General features: G+C 46.8%; 1 protein-coding gene and 1 long non-coding RNA gene across 3 annotated transcripts in view; one reads left to right on the top strand and one right to left on the bottom strand.

Moving 5' to 3' along the window:
• Window positions 1–18,257, top strand: part of ACO1 (aconitase 1) — a 70,266-nt gene that overhangs the window by 51,098 nt on the left and 911 nt on the right. For both annotated transcript variants that reach the window (XM_055428108.2, XM_055428109.2), the window contains exons 13-20: window positions 1,743–1,827; window positions 2,582–2,738; window positions 3,843–3,967; window positions 5,545–5,649; window positions 6,577–6,719; window positions 9,747–9,894; window positions 13,794–13,916; window positions 17,335–17,520. In XM_055428108.2, coding sequence (XP_055284083.1) covers window positions 1,743–1,827; window positions 2,582–2,738; window positions 3,843–3,967; window positions 5,545–5,649; window positions 6,577–6,719; window positions 9,747–9,894; window positions 13,794–13,916; window positions 17,335–17,520 — 1,072 coding nt within the window. The remainder of the gene's footprint in view (window positions 1–1,742; window positions 1,828–2,581; window positions 2,739–3,842; window positions 3,968–5,544; window positions 5,650–6,576; window positions 6,720–9,746; window positions 9,895–13,793; window positions 13,917–17,334; window positions 17,521–18,257) is intronic.
• On the bottom strand, window positions 9,888–17,360 carry LOC148777278 (uncharacterized). The gene is made up of 3 exons (XR_016037798.1): window positions 13,731–17,360; window positions 13,124–13,180; window positions 9,888–12,124 (listed from the first exon to the last, which is right to left on the bottom strand). It is a non-coding gene; the product is annotated as an uncharacterized LOC148777278 (long non-coding RNA).

Below are 18,257 nucleotides of genomic sequence, written 5' to 3'. Positions count from 1 at the left end.
CAAAAATAAACTAAAAATGGTTTAAAGATTTAAATGTAAGACATGACACCATAAAACTACTAGAAGAGAACATAGGCCAAACATTCTCTGACATAAATCGTAGCAATATCCCAAGGCAAAACAAACAAAAGCAAAAATAAATAGGACCTAATGGCATCACCGACTCAATGGACATGAGTTTGAGTGAACTCCAGGAGTTGGTGATGGACAGGGAGGCCTGGCGTGCTGTGATTCATGGGGTCGCAAAGATTCAGACACGACTGAGCGATTGAACTGAACTGAACTGAATCAGAATAAAAAAACTCTGCACATCAAAGTAAACCATCAGCAAAATTAAAAGATAAGCTATAGAATGGGAGGAAAATATTTGCAAACAACGCAACTGACAAGGGGTTAATTTTCAAAATATACAGATAGCTCATACAGCTCAATATCAGACAGACAACCCAATCAAAAAATGAGCAAAAGACCTGAATAGACATTTTTTTCAAAGAAGACTTACAGATACCAACAGGCACATAAAAAGATCCTCAATATCACTAATAATTAAAGGAATGCAAATCAAAACTACAATGAGGTATCACCTTACACCAGTCAGAATGGCCATCATCAAAAAGTCTTACAGATAATAAATGCTGGAGAGGGTGTGGAAGGTATAGGGAAAAGGGAACCTTCTTACATTGTAGGTGAGGATATAAATCGGTGTCACCAGTATGGAAAACAGTATGGAGGTTCCTTAAAAAAGTAGAAATCGTAGAACTACTATATCATCCAGCAGTTCCACTCCTCGGCATGTATCTGGAAAAGACAAAAACTCTAATTCAAAAAGATAAATGCACCCATATGTTCATAGCAGCACGATTTGTAATAGCTGAGACATGGAAGCAACCTAAGTGCCCATCAACAGATGAATGGAAAAAAAGATATATATATAACAGAATACTACTCAGCCATGAAATATTGCCATTCACAGCAATATGGATGGACCTAGAGAATATAGTACTAAATGAAGTGAGTCAACAGAGAAAAACAAATATATATTAGCAGTAGTATGTGGACTCTTTAAAAAAAATTATGTAAATGAGTCTTTTTACGAAACAGAAACAGACTCACAGATACAGAAAGCAAACTTATTGTTACCAAAGGGAAAATCAGGGATTTGGAAGGGGGAGGGATTAGGAGTATGGGATTAAGTGATACACACTATTTGGTGTAAAGTAGATAAAATATAGGAGAAGGCAATGGCAAGCCACTCCAGTACTCTTGCCTAGAAAATCCCATGGATGGAGGAGCCTGGTAGGCTGCAGTCCATGGGGTCGCTAAGGGTCGGACACGACTGAGCGACTTCACTTTCACTTTTCACTTTCACACATTGGAGAAGGAAATGGCAGCCCACTCCAGTGTTCTTGCCTGGAGAATCCCAGGGATGGGGGAGCCTGGTGGGCTTCCGTCTATGGGTCACACAGAGTCGGACACGACTGAAGTGACTTAGCAGCAGCAGCAGCAGATAAAATATAAACATAAAATCAACTATACTTCAGTCTTTTTTTAAAGTAAATTATAAAAAGGAGCCTTAATCGAATGATTTGCGATGGATGAATAGTAGATCACAATGCTCCCGAGAATGAAAGCCTCACAGAAACAGCCCTGTGTTAACCTTCTTTAACCCAGTGGTCTCCAGGAGCCAGCAGGTGGGCCCACTGAGAGTCATTCTGCCTCCCGCGCTTCTCTCCCACACCCAGGTTTGATGTGGTGGGCTATGGCTGCATGACCTGCATTGGCAACAGCGGGCCTTTACCGGAAGCTGTGGTGGAAGCCATCATACAGGTGACTACAGGGGAGCCTGTGGGTCTTTCTGTTTCATATGATGTGTGATGAAATGCTGGTGATTTTAAAGAAAGTCCAGGGAAGCATGGGATGTGGCTAAGAGAATGGTCTTTGGAGTTGAGTTCAACTTAGTAACTATATATCTTTGAGCCTCAGTTTTCAGAACTGTAAACGGGAAGTGATCATAGTGCGTGTTTTAGAAAGCTGCGAGCATTATGGTGATGGTGGACGCCAAGGAGTGAGTGTGGTGCCTGGCTGGCGCATGGCCCGTACACGTGAAGGCGCCAGAGTCACTTGTTCCTGTTGTCTGCGGGCTGGTTCCAAGTCAGACAACTGCACAGAAACTCATTGGCTTGATTTTTGTCCCATAAATTCTATAGCGTTGAAAAATACTATTTGGTCTGCTTGCACTGATTATGGAATCCCTGTCAGCCAGTGTGGCTTCCTCTAACTGTCAGCCTGTCATCTTCCCCGCCTGTTCTCGGGCCTCCGGCTGCAGAATAACTAGGATGCTGCCTTCTGACCCACCTGGTATTTCCTCATGGGCAGAAACCATCCAGTGCGTCTCTCTGCTGCTTGTGACCCAGCATGTCTTCCCCCAGGGTCACCCTGTGGTCTCCTTCCCCGGGGAGAGGCCCAAGTGCAGGGGAAGCCTAAAGGGCCACTTGATTTAAAGGAGGACTTCAGCAGATGGCTCTAGGAAGCCCAGGCAGTCTGTTGACTTTGCGACCTGTTTCCCCCTTGCCTCACACAGGGGGACCTTGTAGCTGTTGGAGTACTGTCTGGGAACAGGAACTTTGAAGGGCGAGTCCACCCCAATACCCGGGCCAACTATTTAGCCTCTCCGCCCTTAGTAATAGCCTATGCGATTGCTGGGACCATCAGGATCGACTTTGAGAAAGAGCCACTGGGTAAGATCTGATTTGTGGGGTTACAATTTTTCCCCCCCAATGAATTTGAAAATGTTACTGGAAAAAAGTTATTGCTTTCCTTAATAAATAATGAAGCCTAGAAGCTCCAAAGATCAGAGGAGGAAGAAGGGTCTTTGCTTCCTTCCCCAGCACAGCTGAGACATAACTGAAGTAGCTAAACAAGAATTTCCTGAAGGGGAAGGGACAAACAGGGAAACACCTAGAGTAACAGAGGTCTTGCCATTCTGGCCCCTGCTTCAGTCTTGTGATAGCCTGGTTTTAGTATCTCTGCTGCAGGAACCCATCCAGAGTGTGCAGCCTCTCAAAGCTTGGGGGACGCGATGCTCTTCCTCTTTCCCCTGGCCTCCTTGTGTGCCCTCCTCAGTGCATGCTGCACAGACTAGATAATACGAAAAAGGTGCCCTGGAATTTACTTTAAGGAAATCACAGCTTTAGACGTGCAGCCGATCCTCATTACATATGTATTCCATATTTTCAAATTTGACGACTCATTGACATGGATTTTCACCCCCAAAATCAGTGCTTAGCACACTCGCATCGTCACTCACAGACGAGCACGAGGTGGTGAAGTCCCTGCGTCACTCACCGTGCCTGCTCTCAGCTGAGGTCAAGCAAGGTGACACTCTTTTTATTTCAGGTCTCATACTGCAAACAAGTGTCCTGTTTGTGCTCTGGATAGCATCCTGTTTTTCACTCTTTTGTGCTTTTTTGGTGGTTTTACTGTTTAAAATGACCTGAGAGCAGGGCTAAAGTGCTGTGGAGTATTCCTGCGCTCAGGAAGGCTGTGACAGGCCTCGTGTTAGACAGGCTCCCGAGTTCAGCGTGAATGCATCAGCAGTATGTAAACAGAAACACGTGAAACAGCGTTACGTGTTGATCAGTTGACAACAGTGTTGTGGATAAACACCCTTGGGAGCCTAACCTGTATGTTTCTTGTGGGCGGTGGCTGAGTGTTTTCTAAGTGTGCACGGAGAATTTACTGAACGTAACTGCCCTGAACAATGAGACTGGGCTGACTGCCTGTGACCATGAAAACTGGATATGAGATGAAGTTCATCTCACTAATAAACATTTTCTCCCCAGGGGTCAATGCCAAGGGACAGCAGGTATTTCTGAAAGATATCTGGCCGACCAGAGACGAGATCCAGGCAGTGGAGCGTCAGTACGTGATCCCCGGGATGTTTAAGGAGGTCTACCAGAAAATAGAGGTGAGGTCCCCACCCCAGTGTCAAGGGGACGTCGCTCCTCTGCGTCTTCTCTGCCAACCTTGAGGCCAGTGCCGGTGTCAACTAGACAAAGTAGCATTTCTTCAGATAACTGGGAAAGTGGGACAATCATTTTGCTCCTACAACTCAGACTCTTCCAGACCCCACTCTCCCCAGCTGTTCCCAGATTTGGACACATGAGCAGCAGGCTCAGGAGGCGTGGACTCAGCATGGATGTGGCTCCTGGCTAGCCCTGCATGGCTCCCCTCTTCCTCTGACAGCCCGGGGTGAGCATGAGCCATGGTTGAAGAGCCCGCTGTCACTATAGTGTGTCACTGAGGGGCCACATGGCTGAACGCACCTCTCAGATTTATTTGCCTGCTTCAAAGAGTAATACAAATAAAAGCCACTCAGTAGGAAGCACCAAACTATCAAGCTGCTGAAATTAAAAACAAAAAAAACTTGCTGTGCATTTTACAAACAGGGGGAGATGTATGGGGCTCCATATCACTTTCCAAGACTCTAAAATGTTACCCTTTTCCCTGGCTTCTGTGTTAGTCTGACCCCAGGGCTTCTGGCTGGGGCTGGTGGCTTGAAATATGAGGGCAGACTGGGGAGCAGAGTCAAATGGGAGTCACACTCACACACTGTGAATCCCACAAACTGCTCGTTGGGAAATGGTTGAAGGGAGTTTGGTGGATACTGGGTTAAATGCATTTCTCCAGAGGCTGAGTTAATTAATGACGTGGAGCAAATTCAAGCCAATTTGAACGCATAGTGGCCGTCACTTACTATCTAATGTCCTTGTGACCGGAAGTCTACCTCCCCAGATCTTCAGAGCATCGATAATTTCCCCTTGGGTACAACCTGGATTTTATTTCATAAATTATATGTGTTAGTTACCAATTGCTCTGCAACACATTACTCCTAAGCTTAGTGAATTAAAACAGCAAACATTTTTTATCTGTTTCTGTGGGTCAGAAATGGAGGTGCCGCTTAACAGGGTGTGTCTGCCTTCACAAGGCTTCATTCCAGGTGCCATCTGAGGCTGTGGCCTCACCTGATGATTCAACTGGGGAGGAGCCAGTTCTTAGACCACTCGTGTGGTCACTGGCAGGATAAATGACCTCGCATGCTGTGGGTGAAGGCCTCAGCTTTTCACTGACTGTCAGTGAGTGGTCCCCCTCAGGGCCTTACTAGTGGGTGACTGGCTTCCAGCAGAGCCAGCAAGAGCAAGTGAGAGGGTGAAGAGCCAGAAGGCAGTATTCTGTAACCTAATCCTGGAAATGAGTCACGAGGCTCAGCCCTCACTCAGCAGGAGGGCTTCATTTACAGGTAGGGTTCCCAGGAGGCAGGTCCATGGGTCATTTTAGAGATGGCCTATCACAGGGCATGTGTATTTGTAAATTGCTTAGCATGGTGTTACCTTTGTACAGACATGTTGTGTGACCATTTAGACTAAGAATTGGTCTTACTGTACTCTTAGCTTGAATAGATGTATTATGTTCACATGTTGTTAAGTCTTCCTCAGGATGAACTGTGATTAGATCTGCCTCTCCTTTTTTTTCTTTCTCCCCAAGACTGTGAATGAGAGCTGGAATGCCTTAGCAGCCCCATCAGATAAGCTATATTGCTGGAATCCCAAATCTACATACATTAAATCTCCACCATTCTTTGAAGACCTGGTAGGACTTTTTTGTTTTTAACAAAATGAGTTCTTCAAAAAGTTTCTTGGCTTGTAAAAGCTACTTGATTAACCAGTACCCTCGCGTTGACTACCTACTTTGTTGAAACCTTTACAAACCTGAGCAGGTAACACTGAGGAGAGCTTGAGGAAGCTGGGTTATTTGTCTGGAGTGGGCCTGTGGTTTGTCTGTCCAGGGCTTCCATGTGGCTGTGCAGAGACCCCTGAAGATCAAGTATCACAGGGATAGAGACTCAGTAACGTCTGAGGGGGACTGTCCAGGAGAACAGCCTCCAGGACCTGCCGTACTTAAGCCTTGCTGCTGCTGCTACTAAGTCGCTTCAGTCGTGTCTGACTCTGTGTGACCCCATAGACGGCAGCCCACCAGGCTCCCCCGTCCCTGGGATTCTCCAGGCAAGGACACTGGAGTGGGTTGCCGTTTCCTTCTCCAATGCATGAAAGTGAAAAGTGAAAATGAAGTCGCTCAGTCGTGTCCAACTCTCAGCGACCCCATGGACTGCAGCCCACCAGCCTTATACCCATACAAACAGTGGAAATCTTCTCTGAAACTGATGATCAGGAGTCTGTGCTCTCCTGGTGGGAGGAGGGGATGAGAGGATGTGAGTAGAAGGCAGGACTCCTGCTGTACTCAGCATTTGGGACCTTCTCTGGATGTGGAGAAAGAATGTCATTTGCAGCAGCATCCCTTTTGTTTTTGAGGGGATAGTGCCAATACTTCACCTCCTTCAAGGATGAGATAGGAATATTTTGCATAAATTCACTTCACTTTACTAAACACCCCTGATAAACCCAATTAAACTAGAATTCTCTACGTGTTGATGTAGGGCTGTCATCAGGTTCAGATCCATGGACCACTACTGTTGGAGAAAACCCCGGACAAACACTGACTTACTGTGTTCTTTGCTAGACTTTGGATCTTCAGCCCCCTAAGTCTATTGTGGATGCCTATGTGCTATTAAACTTGGGAGATTCAGTAACAACAGACCACATCTCTCCAGCTGGAAACATCGCAAGAAACAGCCCTGCTGCTCGCTACTTAACTAACAGAGGGTAAGTAATGAGGTGGGGGGCGGGGGGCCTGAAGACAAAAGGGACAGCATGAGGTCATTAGTCCTCTTTTCATGAGGTCTGTTTAGAGTCAGACTCCAGTTTTTCACTGAACCCTGGAGCCTGAAAACCAGTCACTCTTTCTGTTTGTTGCTTTGAAGCTACTAGAGAATCCACCAGCACATGAACCCCAGCACGTGGAGACCTTCATTTTGAGCCAGTGTACTTATTAGACTCGGCTGTCATCCCTGCCACCAGCTTGGCTGATCATTTATGTACAAGGCTCCACTCTAGCCCTGTGTGGCCTGGTTATACTTGAAGCACTTGGCAGGGGTTTAACCAGAAATGCGTTGATCTGTCCTGGTTGAGAGACATATGTTGTGTTTTAGTTTATTTATTTTGGCTGTGCTTGGTCTTTGTTGCAGCCCATGGACTCTCTAGTTGTGGCGTGTGGGCTCTGGAGCGCACAGGCTCAGTAGTTGTGGCGTATGGGCTTGGTTGCAGTGCGTAGGATCTGAGTTCCCCGACTGGGGATTGAACACAGGATCCCAGCATTGGAAGCGCAGAGTCTTATCCACTGGACCACCAAGGAAGTCCCAAGAGACAAGTTCTTTACAGAGAACAGCTTTGAGGATTTGCAATTTACACATCCATTCAGCAATCCTTCAGTCATATACCTATTTTAACAGGTATTACACTAATATTATATACTGCTATTTAACAAACCCTGAGTCAAGAAGATCCCCTGGAGAAGGACATGGCAACCTACTCCAGTATTCTTGCCCGGAGAGTCCCCATGGACAGAGGAGTCTGGCAGGCTACAGCCCATGAGGTCACAAAGAGTCAGACACTAAACCACCACCATAGTGTACCGATATCAGTCAATGTCCATCCCAGATCTGACTTTCCTTGAGATTCGTGTGGGGAGATGAACATTCCTGGCCCCCATCCCCACTTACTGAATCACCTTCTTCAGGGACAGAGCCGAGAGCCAATATGAGAAACTGAATTGGAGCCTTTTTTCTTTTTTCCCAATGGGAGAGGACAGCTACCTTGCCCCTTCTCTCATGCTCACTCACTCTCTGCCTTTTCCTAGTGCATCCCATGGTCTGTTCATTCAGACTGAGAGTATCTCCTGTTCCCCAGGATGTGCGTGTTGTGAGTTTAAGAAGACAGCCCAGATCTAGAGGCAGTGAACGCACAGTGGTCTGTGTCAAGATTTTTCTTTAACATGGGGCAACTACTTTTTAAAATGTATAGCAGCATAGTGGGTTGGCCAAAAAGTTCACTCAGGGTTGTCTACTGTTAAGATGGTATGGAAAAAGCCGAACAAACTTTTTGGCCAACCTGATACATATGAGATTTTAACATTTATTTGTTTTATTATTTGGCCGGGCTGGGTCTTAGTTGCGGCATGTGGGATCTAGTTCCCCGACCAGGGATGGAACCCGGGTCCACTGCACTGGAAGTGTGGTGTCTTAGCCCCTGGACCACCTAAGGGGTCCTCGTATTATGAGCTTTTAAAGGGATGATTCTGTCTTGAGTGGGAGATGCACGTCCATCAGCAGATAGAAAAGGGCAGGAGATGTTCAAGGTGGGTTGGCGAGTCCTGCTCTTCCCCTTACCCACACTGCTCGGGACACGCTGCCTACCATCTTGTTTCTTGAATGTTCAAACAAGGCCACGTACCCCTATGCCTGAGAGCCTTCGGATGAGCTGACTGTTTTCTCCTCTTGGATGCCTTTCCCCAAGATACCCTCTTAACTAACTCCCACGCCACGTTCAAGTCTTCCTCCATAAGGGCACGCCCACCGTACTCTTCTTGCCCTGGCCTATCTTTTCTTAGGTATTAACCTGGAAGGACTGATGCTAAAGCTGAAACTCCCGATACTTTGGCCACCTCATGCGACGAGTTGACTCACTGGAAAAGACTCTGATGCTGGGAGGGATTGGGGGTGGGAGGAGATGGGGACGACAGAGAATGAGATGGCTGGATGGCATCACCGACTCGATGGACGTGAGTTTGAGCGAACTCCGGGAGTTGGTGATGGACAGGGAGTCCTGGCGTGCTGTGATTCATGGGGTCGCAAAGAGTCGGACACGACTGAGCAACTGAACTGAACTGAACTGAACCACAATCCAGTAACACTTCTGTAGGATGCTCTTTTTAAAACACTTCTCTGTCTCTACCTTCTAGGATGTAAGCCCTGCAAAAGCAGGGATTTGCTGTATCCCAGGCACCGAACAGCTCCTGGCATGTAGTTGGTGCTCAGTGAAAAGTTGTTGAATGAATGAATGGGAAAGGCTTCTAAGGACAGAGTAACTAGAGAAACAGAGTTGAGGCTGGAAGAAGAAAACTAGGAAGAGAGAAGTAACCAACACCTTTTTTGATTGGTGGTTATTAATACTCTTTAGAGAATAGAATGAAAGAAAGTATACCTTTCCGGAAAATACATATCCACATTTTGGACATAATTTCAGGGGTTCATAGACACACTCACCTACTCCTGAAGCCCACACTTAGATTCTCAGTCTTCAAAATTGAGCTAATGAATAAATCATTAACACACATGGTTCCTAGCATTTTAAGAAACAGTCCAGTGAACTGGTCACTGTTCATTGTTAAGATGTTGTTCCTGACATCTCAAAACGTCCTTTCATTCAGACCCACAGACCAGACTTTTCTTTGATTTTAGGACCAGCAGTTCTTGTTCTGCTCCTTTGTCCCTGCCCTGCTCTTGATCTTACAACAATACTAAGGAATGTTGCCAGTTACGTGTTTTTTAATTGCATTGAGTTCCTGGACAAATTTGAACCTACTTCTGTTTAATTTATAGAATGTATTTTATGTGTCCCCTACTCCTGGCTCCAACAAACTGACCTACCCGGAGTATTCCCTTTGCTTCCTTTTTTTTTTTCCACCCATTTTTAAGAAATACCTAGGTTTGTGATGTTTTCCGCTTTCATGGTGGAAGCCAGGTTTAATCTCTCAGTTCCCTAAACCAGCTTCTCTCCTGCTTTCATTATCAGCCTGACTCCTCGAGAATTCAACTCCTATGGCTCCCGCCGAGGGAATGATGCCATCATGGCTCGGGGGACATTTGCCAACATCCGCTTATTAAACAAATTCTTGAACAAGCAGGCACCACAGACTATCCATCTGCCTTCTGGTGAAATTGTGAGTATGCTGTCTTGCGCTTCCTCTAGCAGCCAGCATTTCTCAGGCTCTGGGTGGCTCAGGGCTTGCATTGTCACTTTCCCTTAATTGTGAGTGTGTTGTCTTGCGCTTCCTCTGGAAGCCAGCGTTTCTCAGGCTCCGGGTGGTTCAGCGCTTGCATTGTCACTTTCCCTTCATTGTAAGTGTGATGTTTTGTGCTTCCTCCAGCAGCCAGCGTTCCTTAGGCTCTCTGGGTGGCTCAGGGCTTGCATTGTCACTTTCCCTTTGGTCTTATTTTTTTTTTTCTACACCTCATCCTACCTCTTGCTTTCCATAATCCCTCTTGCCAAGTGTTCTATACATGTAGAGTTCATCCCTAAAGAAGAGTCCCTTTAAACTGGGAGGCCTTTTCCTGCTTAGAGATTTCCGCTTCATGCTTTAACTAAATCTAGTTTCTTAGGAGTTGAGCTTAAAATGCCTCCAAGTGAGGTTTCATCAGTTCAGAATTCTTGAAGGGGAAATTCCAGGTTAAGGTGGAGGATATTTACTAAGAAGTGCTGTTTTATGACTTCAGTAACATTTAATTAATCATACCATTAGGGAAGGAAGAATATAGAGGACTGTGCAGGCCTGTGTGGGTCCTAATGGGAACCACGTGGAGTTGGTTTATTAGAGCTGGATTTGTCTGTTCACAGAGGGCAGGCATGGGGAGAGGTGGGAAAGCCTGCCCTTGAAGTCAGACAAGCCTGGGTTCAAGTCCCAGCTCACCTCAGACCAGCTGTGGAGCCTCCTTCAGCAATCTGTCTACCTCTCTGAGCCTCACTTTTCTTACTCGCGAAGTAAAATAATGTCTACTTTTAAGGTTCTGAGGCTTAACCTTGGGTGGCATGTGTGCTTCAGTCACTCAGTCAACTCTGCAACCCCATGGACTGTAGCCTGCCAGGCTCCTCTGTCCATGGGATTTACCAGGCAAGAATACTGGAGTGGGTTACCATTTCCTACTCCAGGGCACCTTCCCAACCCAGGGGTCAAACCCACATGTCTTGTGTCTCCTGCATTGGCAGGTGGATTCTTTACCAGTGCACCACCTGGGAAGCCCATCCAGCACAAAGTGAGGGCCCAGGACGTATTTGTTCAGTGACTAGCAGGGACAATAGACTATTAAGTGAAAAAGATACAAATGAATGGTAAAATCCCCAAGACACGAAGGAGGGACTTGCAGTTAACAGACTCTGAGGGCTTCCGGGATGCCAGCTGTCATGGTGGGATCCCTCACTGACAGCCCTACCGTGCGCAGAACTCCTAGTCAGATGGTTAGTGCCTCAGCTTAAATAAGGAGACAGCATCAGAGATGAAGAGACATCTGAGTCAGGCCTTGAACTTGAAAGACAGACCTAGACAAGAGACAGAGGAATAAAGGGGAAAACAGATAACGCACAGAGTAGAAGAAAACTAAGAAAAACAATTATTTCGTCAGAGCGATGAGATGATTTTCTGTTGGTGTAATCAGAAGACAAGAAGGAGCTCTTAAAAAAAAAAAAGAGTCCCTAATAAGTGTCACAGGAAAAGTTGACTAGTTGAGAAAATCTTCCAGAAGGTAGAAAGACAAAGGGGAAATTAGGAAATGTAAGATACTCAAAGCCTGAACCGAGAAGGACCAGCGTCTGACTGAGTGAAGATGCTAAAAAGAACAGATAGAATCTGAGAGGAAGTAGTTAAGAGTTAACACAAGAAATTCTTCAAGTGCAAAATCTGAGATTCCAGATCGAAAGGTCCACTGAGCACACCCAGCCACATGATTAATACTCACTCCAAGTCACGTCACCGTGAAATTAAGAACAGCAGAGGTAAGGAGAAGATCTAGAAACTTTGGAGAGGGGGATAAAAGCTTATGTGCACTCTTCTGGGGATCAGACGCACTCAAGGCAACCCAGGAGACTTAGATTGAGGAAAATTGTTGCCACCCTAAAATCTGTTTCCCTCATACTACCAGCCAAGTGAGGGTAAAGTAACAACACATTCAGAGAGTCAAAAGCTTTAAAAATAATCTGCCAGCCCCAGTCTCAGAAAGCTACTTGGTAACTGTGTTCCACCAGAACGAGGGAATAAACCAAATACACGGGAAGATGTAGGACCCAGGAAAAGGAAGTGCAGGGACTCGCCAGGATTCTGGAGAGGAAGACTCTGTCACAGGAACACACCTCAGAGAGTCAGCGGTCCACACAGGAATGAGGCCATCAGGAGTGACACCCTGTGAAAAAGATTTTTAAAGATGTGAATGTCTTCAGAAAAGACTTGTATCAATACTTTAGGTAGTATATTTGTTAGTTAATGGGTAGCAACACAGAAACAGGTGAACGCGCGCACACACACACACACAAATTTATTATTTCCAGTGGGAAAAGAATTTTTTTAATTGCCAATAAAAGGAAATCTGAGTCCATTATGTGGCTCAGCTGTAAATAGCATGTACTTAATCAAAACGTGTGGCCAAAAAAAAAAAAGATATGACAGTGATGTTAGAAGGCCCTGGAGAAGAGAGGTTGGGGAGGGCGAGGGCCCTCCAAGAGTGGTAGTTGAAAGAACTAAATCCTCTAAGTGGGAATTTAATGGATAGTAAAAAAGGAGAAATGAACTGACCGATTATATACTTAGGGATCCAGAGGTGAGCTATCAGAAGAAACCACTAACTTTTACGCTTTCTTTAGAAGAGAGGGAGAGTGCAGGGAGCCGATGCTCCATAAGCAGCTTGCTGCTCTCAGTCTGACACACACAAGAGAAAAGCCAGGACCCGGGATTCAAACCTGCCGAGTCTGCACATCTGGGTTCCACAGCCTGCTCTGCCATGAGATTGTCAGTTCTGTGGTAGTTTTGAAAGCGCTTTAAAACACACACTCCCACATTCTTAATATCCAAACTAGTAATAGATACCTCTGAAAAGATCGGGTAGATTGTTTCTTTTCTGGTCTTTGAAAGCATCCAGGCCTTTTGGTTAGACAGAGCAGGCTTTTACTCTTTTCTTTTTCCCCAATTGTTTCCATATTTGTGAGTTCTGTTCAGCTGTAGACAGACAGAATCCTACCTAACCACAGGCTTCATCCTTTCACCACAGTAGTAATTTGTGAAAGCCTACTTGAGAGTTTGATTATATACCTTTCTAGAGCTCCTTTCAAATCAAACACTCCCTCTTTGGAGGGATCTTATTTTCTGACTTAAGTAGCGACAAAAAAAAAAATGTTTCATTACTCACCATCAGTGATATCACCTGTCTTTGTGAAGCCTCAGCTCAGCAGAATGTTCAGTGTTCCTGTGAGAAGCAAATGAATCTGTTTGTTAAAGCTGTTTCTCAGATATGCTGAGATCCCTTAACCCTTTCTTGTCCTTTACTGATTGGTGCTTCATCAGTGTTTCTGCTATCGTTTCCTTGACCTCCGTGTAGAAGGGTGATGAATAAAAGTCTGCATTCTTGTAATTTCCAAACACGTGATCTTTTTTTGTGTTTGGCCACCCTTCACAACTGACCATCACCAAGTCTCTGGTACAGAATCAAAACCCAGATTTAGGTGGGATTCTCTGCTTTTGCTTTAAAATATTTTAATCAATGGAAGAGCTTAAAAAAAAAAAAACTGATCAGATTTCTTTTCCCCCTGATGCCCTAGGATTTGAATGCTTTTCTAAAATTAGGACAATAAGGCATTTCACTTAAGAGTATAAAATTCAATTTGATAGAGGTAAGTATTAATGGCCGGCATTAACTGGACATTTGTAGACCAGGCAACAGATTGGTTGAGTTTTCCATTGACCTTACAGGGGCTTGGCCGACTGCAGACACTCCTGCATGTCCCCCCAGGACTCACTGGCCTCTGTCCACATGCTGTGCTGTTACTCTGTCGGTAACACCTTCCTCCTCTCCTCCTCAGCTTGATGTGTTCGACGCCGCTGAGCGGTACCAGCAGGCGGGCCTTCCCCTCATCGTCCTGGCCGGCAAAGAGTACGGCTCGGGCAGCTCCCGAGACTGGGCCGCCAAGGGCCCTTTCCTCCTGGTGAGTAGGACGCAGAGACAGCCCTGCAGGCAGCTGCCCCCCTGGACTGGGAGGGAGGCTTTACTTTCCAAGAGGATGCTGTGGGAGAGCAAAGCAAGCTCGGGGAAGCGTGGACTGTTTTCTCTCCTCCAGCTTGGTAGATCGGCGCGTCCCTCACTGAGTGAAGTGATGTAGAGTTGCCGGGTTCCCCTCCATCAGTGTTGCTGCCCTGGGAGCCACGGTCTTTGAGCGTCTGTACGACAGTTGAGGGGAGGATCTTGAAGTCTATGAAATTACATCCAGAAGTGTGAAATGTGTCTCTTTTGTTTTTAATGGGGAAAGTTTCATGGTTTTCATAATGTTCTCAGGTTAACACCCAGAGAAGGCAATGGCACCCCACTCCAGTCCTCTTGCCTGGAAAATCCCAAGGATGGAGGAGCCTGGTGGGCTGTAGTCCATGGGGTCGCTAAGAGTCAGACACAACTGAGTGACTTCACTTCCGACTTTCATGCATTGGAGAAGGAAATGGCAACCCATTCCAGTGTTCTTGCCTGGAGAATCCCAGGGACAGGGGAGCCTGGTGGGAGGCCATCTACGGGTTCGCACAGAGTCGGACACGACTGAAGTGACTTAGCAGCAGCAGCAGGTTAGCACCTGAAGCTTATTTAAGGCCCTTGTCCCAGGTCAGTGTGAGGAATAAGATGCTGCTGTCTTGTCTGTTAGGTTCACAGAAGGGAAAACATCCGGAGCCTGAAAGGGAAAGTCCCTCAGTCATGTCCGGCTCTTTGCGACCCCATGAACTATACAGTCCGTGGAATTCTCCAGGCCAGAATGCTGGAGTGGGTAGCTGTTCCCTTCTCCAGGGGATCTTCCCAACAAAGGGATAGAACCCAGGTCTCCCACATTGCAGGTGGATTCTTTACCAGCTGAGCCACAAGGGAAGCCCAGGAACCTAAGCTTTGAATAAACTCAGGGGATGCACTTTTTACAGCTGCTTTTCACTGCCAGTGAATGGTCTGCGTAAAGGCTCAGTAGAAAAGGAAGCCCTCTCTGTGTGTAGGCAGACAGCTCTTCAGAACCTTCAGCCGTTTCAGGGCTTGAGCTGTAAGTTGTCCCTGTAGGAGGGGCCCCACAGGGAGTTTTTCCCTCTGGCCCCTTTGCTGGCCCACTCCTGGGCCTGGCTTCCGTCCTCAGGGTGGGGTGAATAGCTTAGCTGATGTCAGTTTAAATAGCGCTGGCTTGAGCAAAGCAATGTGCTCAACAGACACTAAGTCAGTTGATATCCACAGTGCAGTCAACATGCATGGCTGTCCGGCACAGCCCTTCAGAGCCCAGGGCTTATCAACCCCCCCACTTTTTTTAAGCCCATCAGTTTGCAGTGGGGGGGGGGATGCTGTGGAGAAAAGATATGTTATTAGTTGGTAATTTGTCAAAGGCCTGCCTTTTCTAGAAACTGCTGAAAGGAACCTAAGAAATTACAAAAGGAAGGGTGTTAGGAAGGGCACCGGGCAGTGACAGCAGTGAGAGCAGGAGCAGCGGGGGCTGGGGGGGCAGTAAGGGGGACAGACAGGCCCTGGCACGGGGGGCTCGCTAGAGTCTGGTGGGGCTGCACCAGCCACAGGGCCAAAGAAAGGGCCCGGCTACGGCGAGAGAGGCATCAGTGGTTCCACAGAGGGAGGCTCGTGGGGTGTGACTGACTGCAGGCAGGACACACCTCCACCCCTGGGAGGAGGAGGCGGCTCCTCCCATTTATTAGAGTGGGGATTGACATCAGATTGGCTGTCAGTTGCTGGGGAAACCAGAGCTGGGGCATGCCCCTCATAGCCTCTCAAGTTAACAGCCATCAGAGGGTAAATGTTTCCCTTTAATGAACTAAGAGATGGGGCGGTCCTGACTTAAAGGGCAGAGGGCAAGCACATTCAGGTGAGTAGGGCAGAGGCGAAGCCCAACCAGGAGAGCAGCGGGTATACAAAGAGCAAGGGAACAGCCATCTTTTAGGGTCCTGACTCTACAAATGTCAGCTTCTCTACAGACCTGCCCTGAGTTCTGTCTGCCCAGACGGCCGTGCACACTTCCTTCTGTAGCTGGCCAGCCTCAGCCACATTGTCCGCAGGCAGAGAGGGCCGGGCAGCGTGACCTGCAGCCCACACAGCCCTTCTCGCAGAGCTTGGGGCATGAATAACCTGTGTTTACAACCATTGCCCCTTCCCCCCAAATAAATACACAGTACATATGTACATAAATGTATACAAAATACCTACTGTCCTAAAGAATCTGCTTTTTTAAATCTTTGCTTTTAAACTTGGAAAGACTTTGTTATTTAAAAAAATACCTATGCCCAGATCTCATTCCCAGATGTTCTGGTTTGGTTGGTAAGGTGAAAGGCCTGGACGTCTGGATTTTAAAAGCCTCCTCTGGTGATTGTAATATCAGCAGAGTCTTAGAACACCTCTGTCTAGCCATGGTTCTCCAGACTTAAAAGAATCCCATCTTCTCCTACCCATGCTTCCTGTAAGAGATTCTGATACAGTAGATCAGGGGTAGTAAGTACCCAAGAATCTACATTTTTAACAAGCTTCCTGAGTGACCCTGATTCAGGGGATCTGAAGGGATGTTGAGAGCTTTTACAGATATCTTAATATTATATTACAATTAACTAATATTTGAGATTTGGGTGTTCTAGTTAATCAGGTATCCTGGTTTACTGATCATTGCTGTATATTGTCACTTATAGGTTACCAATAAAATGTACTTTATAGGAAGCTTTATATCAAGATTATATTCAGTGCAATTTGATCCTTGAAACAGGAGGTATAAAAGCAGCACACAGCAGGTGATCAGTTCCTTTCTCTGTAGTATGTTCTGAAAGCTGTGTTTTGATTAAATCTTCTGTGTCTGCTGATACAACCTACAATAATACCAAAATTCAAGGGGGAAATGAATTTTCTTTATGTTTCTTTGTAGTGTGGTTTCCAGATACAATGGGAGTTTGTTTCACAAACTAAGTGTGTGGTTAGACTTTGTGGGTTCAAATATCTGACAGACCACTGACTCCCAGGGTGCAGGGCACAGTGTCTCCATCCAGGGCTGGTGGAGGTAGAGGCAGAGAGTTCATTTCATTCCCTACCTGCTGCTTATACAGTGGAGGCAGGCGGTTAGCTACTGTGCTGTTTATAATGGCGACATTTTATGTAAAGGATTAATTGGAGAAAGAAATGGCAACCCACTCCAGTGTTCTTGCCTGGAGAATCCCAGGGACGGGGGAGCCTGGTGGGCTGCCGTCTATGGGGTCGCACAGAGTCGGACACAGCTGAAGTAACTTAGCAGCAAGAAGAATTTAGGCAGGAGAAGAGTTTTGACCGAAGAACCGTTTAATGTAAGGTGTCTGTGCATCTAAAGAAAAACTGTGTCCCAACTACTTACTGTCTTGCTTTCTCAGGGAATCAGAGCTGTCCTAGCGGAGAGTTATGAGCGCATTCACCGAAGTAACTTGGTCGGGATGGGGGTGATCCCTCTCGAGTACCTCCCTGGGGAGAATGCAGACACCCTGGGACTCACCGGGCGTGAACGATACACCATCAGCATTCCAGAAACCCTGAAACCACGAATGAAAGTCCAGATCAAGGTAAGTCAGTGCCTTTCCATGCCAGGTCCAGCTAAAAGGGACCCCATGTTTGTCATCAGTCTTTTGTTTGTTTTAATTTGGTCATGCTGCAGGTCATGCAGGATCTTAGTACCCCACCCAGGGATCAAACTCATGTCTCCTGCATTGGGAGAATAGTGATGAAAAGCTCAGGGACAGGGCATTTTAAACACCTTTTTATTATAAAAATGTGAACAGACACACTCACCTCATCCCTGCACCTCACCCCAGGCCCTGGCTTTGATTAGCACTGAGGTGGAAATGACAGATTAGCCCTGCTTAAGGCGAGGATGAAGTGCGACACCATGGTCCCAGGGCGATCTAGCCGCCCAGGCAGACTGAGCTGCTGAGCCGTGTCCCAGGGTGAGCATCTGGGCCAGCGCCTAGGGGACAGCCTTAATGAAGCGCCTGCTGGCTGCCAACACTTCCTTCCTCGGGCTGTCCCTGGTGAAGGCTTCGAAAATATTCCCAACATTGCTAGTACTTGCTGCCCCGCGAGGCTGTTTCTAATTACCAGGTGTCTCTCACTTCCATCACAGGTGCTCTGCAGGGCTTTCCCTTGTAGATCAGTACATGGGGCATCCTGTTACTAAAACACAGCTTATTGCTCAGCGGGTCTGGGCTGGGGCTGACCGGCTGGCACCTGCTCCGGGTGCCGGGTGCTGCCGGGGCGTGGACTGCACTTGGAGGGGCAGTCTGAGGGCTGGCTTGACTCCTCC

This window comes from Moschus berezovskii, chromosome 7, assembly GCF_049115385.1.
Source record: "Moschus berezovskii isolate FMDL1 chromosome 7, NW_MosBer_1.0, whole genome shotgun sequence".
NCBI classification, from domain to species: domain Eukaryota; kingdom Metazoa; phylum Chordata; class Mammalia; order Artiodactyla; family Moschidae; genus Moschus; species Moschus berezovskii.
The sequence above is the reverse complement of the archived record's forward strand: the minus strand, read 5'-3'. Positions and strand labels throughout refer to the sequence as shown.